Genomic DNA, 10515 nt, shown 5'->3' with positions numbered 1-10515 from the left:
TAACTCATCAGAAGCTCTTATTTGATTGAGGAGTGAGGAGTACTACTGCAATATTTGAAATGCTGATAGGAATCAAGTGCTGAGAGAGCAGACAAGGTTGAATGTCCCATTGCTTCAGAGAGAGACTGAGGAGAAACTTGGAGTGTGAGGAGAAATCTCAGTGGAGTGTTTCAAAGGGGAAAACTTGGGACCTTTGAGCCTGAACTTGTTTGTAACTGTTATACTTTAGTGAAACATTATATATACCTTGAATTATATTCTCTGAAGGTTGAATAAATTTGACTTTGTAACATTACAATGGGAAAACTGAGTGAAAAATTCAGTTTATCTTCAGGTTAGAAATACTGTGCTTGTTTATACCCTAACAGCTTTAGTGTGATAACAACACTGCCTCAGTAGAGCCTGGGTGGAGGCTCTCATACTGTTCATGACAGTTTGATAGCTGTAAATTAATAAATTGGTCTAAAAGAACGTGAGGTATTTAGGGTTATGTACTCTCTTAGTTAGAGGCAGGATAATGCTCTGAGCTCCTTGCTTCCTGGTCTGTCTAGATAGCATCATAGCACGTTTTCCTTGCTTCATCCTCACTGCACTTGTAAATAAAAGCTGGATGACCCTCTGAACAGAAAGAGAAGGGAAAGAGGAGTTTGTGTGGCTGGCAAACTGGACAGTTAAAAACAGGAACAGTAGTACGTATGATGGAGTATTTTAAGTGCAAAGGTTGGGCTGATACTTGTTAGTATGCAAAATGAACATTGCTGTCACAGAAGAGTGTTAAACTTCTTGAACACTGGTCACTTGAGCATTTCTTCTGACCTAAACAGTCAGCTTTGCAGGAGGAGCAGCAGTGCTGCACAGCCCTGCGTTGCTCCACAGCTCCATCTTGCAGTGTGTCTGTGGAGCAACAGTGCTATTTTTGACCCTTCCATCACGGATGAGGGAGAGAGCGGCTTTCTTCCGGGTGGCATCTGCTTGTCGGTGCCTGTATGTGAGGTGGGACAGCTGCTGCCTTTCGGTGTGCAGAGATGTGTGGCCCTGAGCACACGGCACAGGCAGGATGTGAGCAGCTGTCAGCTTGTAGGCTGCAAGGCAAGGTAGGAGAGCGACACGGGCAGTACAGGTGGGTGTTTCTGCTGTAGGAGCTGTCCTTCACCTCATTCTGCCTCATGGATTTTGATTTCTTCTTTTGCTGGAAACCTAGGGTGCAAGTGGGAGACCTCGGTCATCTTCCCCACACAGTGATGCTGTTCCCACAGTGCTAACAGCCTGCAGTGGAAGGGCAGGACAAATGTGTGCACACACCAGGAACTGGTGCATGGACAGCTTCTGAAGAGCTTGGATGTGAGGAAACCACCTAACAGAAATCTGCTAGAGAACGTGCTGAAATCAGTAGTGAAGTGACAGGTTGTATTTGTGTTAAGCTTTGCGTGAATAAGGAGAGCCATGTGATTTTTGGTTTTTATTTTATCTTTTTACGTGCCTAATGCAAGTATAGTAGCTTACTGGCGTTTTCTGTTCAACTCAGTACTGTTCCTGGGAGAGGAGACTGTTTCAGACTACCAAAGTCTACTTCCAAATTACAGGGTAGGTACAGTTTGGTCAGGATGAGTTTACCTGCTTCTGTGCTTATTGCTTTATCTATTGGACAAATGCCTTTGCTGTAATCCTGCCTTGCTGTGAGATGCACAAACAAGGTCTCATTGATCTTTCATTCATGCAAATGAGATGTGTGTTAAGTTGTCCACCCTTTATTTGTGGTTCCTGTGTGCTGTGAAACTGAGATGTCTGACCAGTAGCTTTGTCATGTGAAACTAAGTTTAGATAGAACTGGATTACATACCATTATAAATTAGCCATGCTAATATAAAATAACACATACTGGAAGTGTTACATGATAGCTATTAATGGTTCTTTGTCTTGAACAAGTACTATGTAGTGTTGATGTGAGAAACTCGAGTTTAAAAATAAGTTAAATCAGATGGAGGTTTTGGTTGGGGGAGGAGGGAAAGATTATCTGCTTTTGATTTCATAACATCGTGATATGGTTTGGGTTGGAATGATTGAGAGCTGTTACAGTTGTGGATTATTGGAGTGAAGATATTCATTTGGATTAGCCTTCAAAATGGCATGAAATAAAACTACAGTTTTAAAGAGAGTAAGTTCCTTGTTTGAGTTACAAGCTTTCCTACCCCAAGGATTTCACACTGATGAGAAATGAACACTGTTGGCCTTCCGTGGACGATTTTCAGAGGGACTGCTGGCTTTTGAATATTTTATTTTGTATTTTCTCTGCAGGGTTTTTGCTGATATGAATCTCCTCTTGGCCTTCTGACCAAAACCTACTGTCCTCACCTCAGAGAGTAGAACTTAGCCACTGGGAAAGGCTCCTGTGCCAGTGCTGCAATGCTGAGTCCCAGCTTGACCAGCGCAAAGAACCTTCCTCTGAAGAAGAGGGTCTGTTTCCTGCTGAAACTTGTGTGCTTTGTCAGCTCTGTGCTAATATTTTGTGAATTTTTCATTTATTATGTGGTTATTTTTCAATGTCGGTGGCCGGATGTGAAAGGTGGAGCTCACACAGGTAACGAAGAGACGTCAGCTTCGGTCCTGAAGGCCATGATTTTGGCTGATACTCACCTGCTTGGTGAAATCAAGGGACATTGGCTGGATAAATTACGAAGGTAGTAATCTGGTTTTTGGCATGATCTCTACACTGTCTTTAGAGTTTTAAACATCCATCCAATTAGTAACTTGTTTTGCATGGTTTGATTCGGATTGTGCTGCTGTGGAGTTACCCACACCAGGTGGGAGGTACCTACAGCACTTACACTCAGTTTGAGTATTTAAATTGAACTTCACGGCGGTGTTCTCAGTGTTTTAGGAGCCATGTTCCCGTTCCTGCTGGGCTGTATCCAAAGTGGGGGATCTAGGAGTGACACGGTGATGACCAGGTGTGTTTTCCCTCTAGGGAATGGCAAATGGAGAGATCTTTCCAAACTGCTTTGTGGTTACTGCAGCCTGATATTGTTTTTATTCTGGGAGATGTCTTTGATGAAGGAAAATGGGACTCACCTCAGGTATGACGTGAACGGCTGGCTCTCTTGTTTCAAAAAGTGAGAATTTCCTGAAGGAAATGCGTGGCAGAAGAAAGCAGGCTAGGGATGCAAGGCTTTGTTTCATATTACTGCATATTCATCCTACTCATAGAAATTTGTAGCGTTTTAGATACGAGGTGATGCGTTGTGATTCACCTTTTAGTAGAATCTTGGCAGTTTCCACCTGATAATGAACACAGGAAACGTGAGCGTTTTACTGAGTGCATGCTTTAGTATTACACCCTAGTAGTTCCTCCCATCCCTCCCGTGTTGTGGAACAGCACTGATTTTTTCACGTTCTTTGTGCAGGCATGGGCAGACGATGTGAGGAGATTTCAGAAAATGTTTAAGTATCCAGTTACTACTGAGCTGGTGGTTATCGTTGGAAATCATGACATCGGGTTTCATTATGAGTAAGTGCTCTTGGTGCAAGGGGTTCCTGGGTGCTGGGAATGAAATGCCAGCATGCATGCAGTAACACCTTGTGTGTCTGGCTGATGTTCTGTGTTCACATAGAATATTTTTGATCAGATGAGATGGCATTGTAATTTAGAGCAAGATTTTAACAGTTGTGCACCTACGTCACACAACACACCATAGGAATACATTTTAGGACAGGTTTCTTAGAATCACAGAGATTGGAAGGCATCTCTGGATATCACCCAGCCCAATGCTCTGCTAACACAGCTTCCCTACAGCAGGCACACAGGAAGGTGTCCAAGTGGGTTTTGAGTACTTCCAGAGAAGGAGACTCCATGACCTAACTGTGCAGCTGTTCCAGCACTCCGTCACCCTCACAGTAAAGATTTTCCTCATGCTTAGGTGGAACTTTCTGCGTTTAGTTTTGCACCCATTGCCTGTTGTCCTGCCACTGGGCACCACTGAAATGAGCCTGGCCCCATCCATGTTTATAAGCACTGATCAGATCCCCTCTCAGTCTTCAGTTTTGCAGGCTCAGCAGCCCTGAATCTATCAGCCTTTCCTCATAGGGGAGATGCTCCAGGCTCCCAGTCATCTCTGTAGCCCTCTACTGGACTCTATCTGGAAATTCTGCCTTTCTTGAAGTGAGGAGCCCAGAACTGGACACAGGGCTCCAGATGTGGAGGCACTGGGGCAGAGCAGAGGGGGTGGATCACCTCCCTCGACCACGCTCTTCTTAATGCACCCCAAGATCCCACTGGCCTTATTGTCCACCAGGGCACACTGCTGGCTCATGGCCAACCTGCTGTCCACCAGGACACCCAGCTCCTTTCTTTCAGGCTACTTTTGTGCTTCTTAGAGCATATGCAAAGTTGTTCAATTGTTCTCTGCATTGGAAGAGAAGTCTTGAAATTGTTTTTCCTTGTGTTGGCCTTCATGGTCTGAAAAGTGCTTGGCCTAAGTGTATTTCCTTCCCATCTTGTTTTGATGTGTGCTCTCGTGGGATGTCTGTGACTGGGACAGGACACAGCACTGTCAGTGTCTGGGTGTCCCTGTGTTTGCTGCATGAATACGTGCTCTAAGTAATGCAGCAGCAGGCTGTGGGAATGGCCTAAAAACTGCAAAGCAGCTCAGATTATTTAAGTATTGTCAGATTATTTAAGTATTAATTGTGTTGTTATGTGCAATTATTTATATAGCGTGCCAGTGTCTGACCTCAGTTGTATTTTTGTTCTGTGACACAGAATGACCACTTTCAAGGTACAGCGATTTGAAAAAGTTTTCAACTTTACTTCAGGAAAGCTAATAACTCGAAAAGGAACAAAGTGAGTGCATCTATCTATCTATCCACATATATTAACGTTCCACACAGCTGGCAGTGAAATGGGAGAATGAGAACTGGAAGTGAATCCCTAATGAAATAGTAGGGGAATGCTTCACTTACATCTGATTATGATTATTTTTACTTCCTAGCTAGCTTGCATTATGCTCAGCGTGACACGCTCTGTAGCAACATACTTTGATCAGGAAAGGAAGCTTTTGCTCTAAGCTTGGTCAGTTTTCTTTCAAATGGAAAAGTACTGAGGAGTCAGAATGACATTCTTCGGTTTGCATTTGTACTTCCTCGCAGCTGGTAATGACCCATGGCTGTAAACAGAGCAGAATAGGAGTCAGGAAAGAAACACAACCAACCCCCGTGCTTGCAAGCTGAGAGTTTCCTTTATTTTAATAGTTTCTTCAGTCCTTGTTTGAAGAATTTGGGAACAGAACAGATGCTTGGCCACAGGTTCCTGCAGGGTGGGGTCATGCAGACGCTGGGCTGAGGCCCTGAGCACAGAGTTTGGTCCCAGAGCTGTTTTTCAGTTGCTGTTAGGTACCATGCAGAGTTGGGTGAGAGACAGCACTAGTGGGAATGTGGCAACGTGTTCCTTTAAAGCTGAGGTGGTATGGGAAGGGAAAGGCCACTGCTGCTCTGCATTTGGCAGCATGTTATGAGGTTACCATCGCTCATGGGAATGTAAGCTCCAAAACCAAGGAGGTCCCACTGGTTCATGTAGCAGACATTTAAAATATACCAAATAGGTCTAGCACTGATGGTTTTATTTTTTTTTTCCCCAGGAAGACTTATGGGCTTCAGGAATGCTCAGTATATAATGCTGTTGTTTATCAAGCAGATGTAGGGTCCTAGGGATATGTGCTCTAGCAGATTTAAATCAGCTCAGGAACATCTCTGTGTCTCCTTCCATACAACAGCAAGCAGAATTCTGGCTTCTGGTGGCAAGCTGTATGTCTGCTCTCCTATTAACTGAGGCCTGCATTCTGTGACGCTGCGTGGTGTGAACCTGAGTGCTGGAGGCAGACAGCCAGATGCAGTGCTGTGGGGCTTTTCAGCCATTCTAAAGAAATGGAATATCTGAGAACATGTCTCTGTTGCCTGAAATGTGCACAGGAAGAGAAGCAAAGTTCTCCTTTCTCTCAGAATTCAGTTTAGTTGACTTGTAACATTTCTCTCAAATAACGCTTCAGTATCTATTGCAGTAAATGGGATGGAGGAATCATAAAACACAGCAGCCAGTACATGGTGCAACCTAACTAGTGAGCAATTAGAAAGCAGCCTACCAGGTAGGCCAGTGGTCATAAAGGGTTTGTGATGTGTGGCTTCAGAAGCTGCATGTTCTGCAGTTCTGCTCAGCTGTGTCCCGTTTTGGAACCACAGATTCACAGAACTGTAGGGGCTGGAAGGAACCTCTAGAAAATCCAACCCCCCTGCCAAAGCAGCTCCCTTGACCAGGTTGCACAGGTAAAACCCTTGTATTTTACCAAATAAGGCTTATTGTTGTGTGTGTGACCAGCAAAGACCCTGTCTTCACTACCTCTCCCTCTCTGTGGTGTTTTCCAGCTTTGTCCTCGTGAACAGCGTGGCTATGGAGGGCGATGGCTGCACCGTGTGCAGCACCATGGAGGCGAAGCTTGTGGCGCTTTCTCACAGGCTGAACTGCTCCCAGCAGGTAAGGGCTTGCTGAAGACATGGTGGTAGCCAGCTGCCTGCCTGCTGTGCTGGAAATGTTGGTGCTGCGCCAGCAGTCAAGGTGTAACAAAGGCTTTTATCTGAAAAAAAAAAAACAAAAACCCAACCATTCCCCATTCCTACTGTAATGTGTTAGCAGAGCTCTCCTCATTTATCATCTTTGCCTGTTAATGGTGCTCACTTCCTTGTTATTGCTGCCAGCCAACAGAAGCTGCCTTCTTCTGATCAAATAAGCCACTCACTTCTATTTTTGCTTACTGTTCTGCTCTGTATCCTACTGTACTTTTCTGATTCTGCTCTGGTCCTGCCTGGTTAGCCTGGTAATGTTGCAATGGTATTATTTCATCAAATCCCTCTTCCCCCTCTCATAGGAGACACTGCCAGGTGAGAGGTGTCACGAGCCACACTGGTCATCAGTCTGAAACCATCTCCCAGTGGAAAAACTGCCCAACCCTAAACACTGCATGTCAGGCCGCTCTCAATCTCTTGTGCCCTCCTTGTGCTGTGGGAGGCTGTGATTGCTTTCCACCTTCAGGGAGAGGTGCAGCTCTATTCATACCATGTGCAAAGTGGGAAATCAGAGCTTCCCCCAGGCACCTGCAGCAGTCTCCTAAAAGTTGGTGCAGAACTTAAATACTTTTCTCTGAACTGATACTGCTTTTCTCAAAGAAGGGAAGCAAAACACTAGAAAACCCTATCCCTCAACCTGTAGCTGTTGTGCAAGTCCCTTCCCCACCCCTTTGGTACACAGAGACAATATGCACTGGATTGATTTTATCCGCAGGAACCGAACCATCCCAAGAAGAGGTGCAGTGATGCAGAAAAGCCTCCAGCTTCACAACCAATCCTTCTTCAGGTGAGTACAGGTGAGGCAGCGTGCTGATGTGCTTCATGTGACCTTTTTAGAAAGGCTGTGCCACTGCCGACTCATTGTTGCTTTGTGTTTCGCCCAGCATTACCCCCTCTATCGGAAAAGTGATGCAGAGTGCAGTGGAGAAGATGCTGCTTCTCCAGAGGAGAAGACCATCCCCTTTAAAGAGAAGTATGATGTGCTGTCTCAAGAAGCATCACAAAAGGTTTTCCCTATCATCAGCAGTTTGACTATTGGTGGTGGGGGGGTGGGTTGGAGAGTGGCCCGGGACCATGGCTGCCTACTGCAAAGGGCAAACGTTTACTGACATGAACCACCCCCAGCAGCTCCTGAGGCTGCTGGGTAGAGCTGTGTGCCGTCCCTTGAAGGGTCAGTGTGATCTGGGCCTTGATTCTGCACGCAGTAAGTACAGGTGCTAGCTCTAGTGTAGCATTCTGTCGTTCATATAATGTAGTGATTAATGGCAAACTAGCAGAAAGCTCCCATTTGGCAGTACTGCTTTGCCTGTGGGAGTAACTGGCAGAGCATGTAAAGCTGCTGTATGCCCCGAAGCTGTGTTGGCTTTTATCCCCTGCCGTCTTCACTCAGGACGGGCAGTACGGGGTTCTCCCATTGCCAGGAACACCCCATTGCTTTGTTAAAATGGTGTTTCTATCAGCAATGCTGGCAGTGTGATGCGCATGGATAGGGCTAGCAGTATTTTGGGCTAAGCGTGCGTCTCCTTCTCTGGAGATACTCAAGAGCTGCGTGGATGCTTTCCTCTCAGCCTGCTGTAGGGCTCTGCTTTAGCAGGGGTTGATGATCTCCAGAGGCCCCTTCCAACCCCTGCTATTCTGTGTCTCTGTGCTGCTACGCTATGGACACAAGCTTAAAGGAAAACAGAAGTTGATCGAAATTCCCACATTTTCATTCTGTCAGAAGCAAAAAGGGCATTTCCTCTGAGTTACAGCTCACTGCTGTGCTTTCCCATTGCACACTGCAGCTGCTGTGGTGGTTCCGTCCCCGCCTGATTCTCAGCGGGCACACGCACAGCGCCTGCCACGTGCTGCACGAGGGGGGGGTCCCGGAGATCAGTGTCCCGTCGTTCAGTTGGAGGAATAGAAACAACCCTAGTTTCATCGTGGTAAGTTTTTAATTATTATTATTATTATTATTTTTGTCGGATAACTTTCATAAATAAATCAACACGGCAGTCAGCTATAATTTTGAAACTGATTCTACCTGTAAAAACCAAAAAAAAAAAAGAAAAAAAAATAGCCTACCCACCCGGCCCACTCAGTACACTGCATCCACTTTATAAAGTACATCTGTGGGAGCCACGTTCCGTGTGGTACAGAGCAATGCCGTTAAAGATCTAATCAGTATACGGGTACAAGCATCTGACATTTGCTTGAGAAGAGGGCGCGCTGTAAACTGTTTGACTTGTGGAAAAAAAAAAGAAAAAAGAGTCAGTCCTGTGCACTGAACAGTAGAAAGCCTCCCTCTGCTCGGCTGATTGACCCGCTCTGAACAAGGCCGTCTCCACCCTGAACCTTGCCGTGGTGCTGGTGGCTTTCAGCCGTGGGCACGGGTCGCTTCGCACAGGGAAAGCGTTGGCTGCGTGCCCGTGGGCCGCCTCTTTGCGTCCCGTCTGCGTTCGCTGCGGCGTTGGCTGTGCTCGTGCAGGCAGCTCCCGTGCTCAGGGTGTCCTCAGAGGTAAATCAGCGCCTTCCCCGCGTCAAAAGAAAACAGAACTCCGCGGAATGCGCAGTGAGAAGCAAAGCAGCACTCTGATCACGGAGGAGTCCGTGACTCGGGGGGAGGGGGAAATCTTTAAGATCTTTATAAGGTATTTTTCTGCTGTTGAGTTTAGGCTCCGTAATACACAGATAACCCCAACCTCTGCAATTTGTTTAACGCAACTGTTAATGTTTCGTGTTGAAAATGAGTTGTTTATTCCATATTCCTGAGAGTAGCTGCCTTCAAACTGTGTACGCGCTCTGCACGCGCCGCACAAAGCGGGAGGTCGGCCGGTTCATGCAGCATCCTCCTCGCTATGGTTTTAGCTCAGCCTCAGGCTGCTGTAAACTTAAATTAGAGGTCAAGCCAAAACCCAACGAAGTTCCCTGTTGTTGGAGCTCACGTAGGCATTCTGGATTAGCCAGCGTGTGTTCTGCAGCGGGTACTGGGTGGGAGGAGGGCCTGGGCTGAGGAAGGGGCACATTCGCACAGTCTAACTGGAGCCCAGGAAGGCTGCCTCCAGGTTGCTTCCTGCAGCTGGAACTGGGCTTCTCCTGAAGGCTGAGCTGAGGAGGAGCCCAGTTCCCTGGTTCCTCTAGATGCCAAGCAGGCAGACTGGTGCCTGGGCTAATGCTGGCCGCTCCAGTTAGCGCCCAGCACCGCCAGTACAGACTCTTAAGCCCCATGGAGAAGGCACTGGTACTGGGCAGCTGGCCCCAACCCTCCGCACCCAACAAAGAACTTGGGAGCCGGAGCTCTGCCTGCCCTGCTGCAGCTCCTGCTGTGCGACCCACTGTAAGAGCGCGCTCACGCTCTGCCTTTCTTTTCCAGGGCAGCATAACACCGACTGACTTCTCCCTCCACAAATGCTTCCTTCCACGTGAGAGCAGAGTCTTCGCTATCTACTGGGCGGCAGGAGCCCTGCTCGTCTTCCTGGTGCTAGCTCATTTTCAGCTTCTCACTCCACCGTTTTATTTTGCTCAGCGTTTAATCAGTAAGCATAAAGCAGCGTGAAGAGCCAGACATCTGCATTCAGTCACTGAAATACCAAAGCTGAGAACAGTCAAACATCAGACTATATTCATGCCAGCAAATGACCTAATTTGATTGCTAGTCTGAAGGCAGGTTGCATTTACACATACCATAGAAGTCCTATACAGCTGATATGACTACTACAGGATAAATAATTAACCGGAATGAACGTTTCATGCTGTACAAAAATACTGTATTCTACAATCAAATGAGTCCTTTTCCTGCTATAATTTTTGTATCAAATATGTATATTAAAAGTGTAACTGTACATTATGCAAATCCTGTCGCCTCATCACTTGTCTGCACCGGTGTCTCACCCTGGTGGAGGCTCAGTGCTGCAAACTGGAAACGTT

At 46.6% G+C, this 10515-nt stretch overlaps 1 protein-coding gene across 1 annotated transcript; it reads left to right on the top strand.

Moving 5' to 3' along the window:
• Window positions 1-1720: 1720 nt before the first annotated feature.
• MPPE1 (metallophosphoesterase 1) lies at window positions 1721-10430 on the top strand. The gene is made up of 9 exons (XM_065753565.1): window positions 1721-2678; window positions 2966-3074; window positions 3402-3505; window positions 4757-4837; window positions 6412-6520; window positions 7325-7396; window positions 7494-7616; window positions 8394-8534; window positions 9962-10430. The coding sequence occupies exons 1-9, from the start codon at window positions 2404-2406 to the stop codon at window positions 10142-10144; spliced, it is 1197 nt and encodes a 398-aa protein (XP_065609637.1). The 5' UTR covers window positions 1721-2403; the 3' UTR covers window positions 10145-10430.
• Window positions 10431-10515: the final 85 nt, after the last annotated feature.

The sequence above is a fragment of the Cyrtonyx montezumae genome, unplaced genomic scaffold, assembly GCF_038088225.1.
Source record: "Cyrtonyx montezumae isolate F1298 unplaced genomic scaffold, pur_monq_1.0 scaffold_8, whole genome shotgun sequence".
In the NCBI taxonomy this organism is placed as follows: domain Eukaryota; kingdom Metazoa; phylum Chordata; class Aves; order Galliformes; family Odontophoridae; genus Cyrtonyx; species Cyrtonyx montezumae.
Note: the sequence above shows the minus strand (reverse complement) of the source record. Positions and strands in the feature narration are given on the sequence as shown.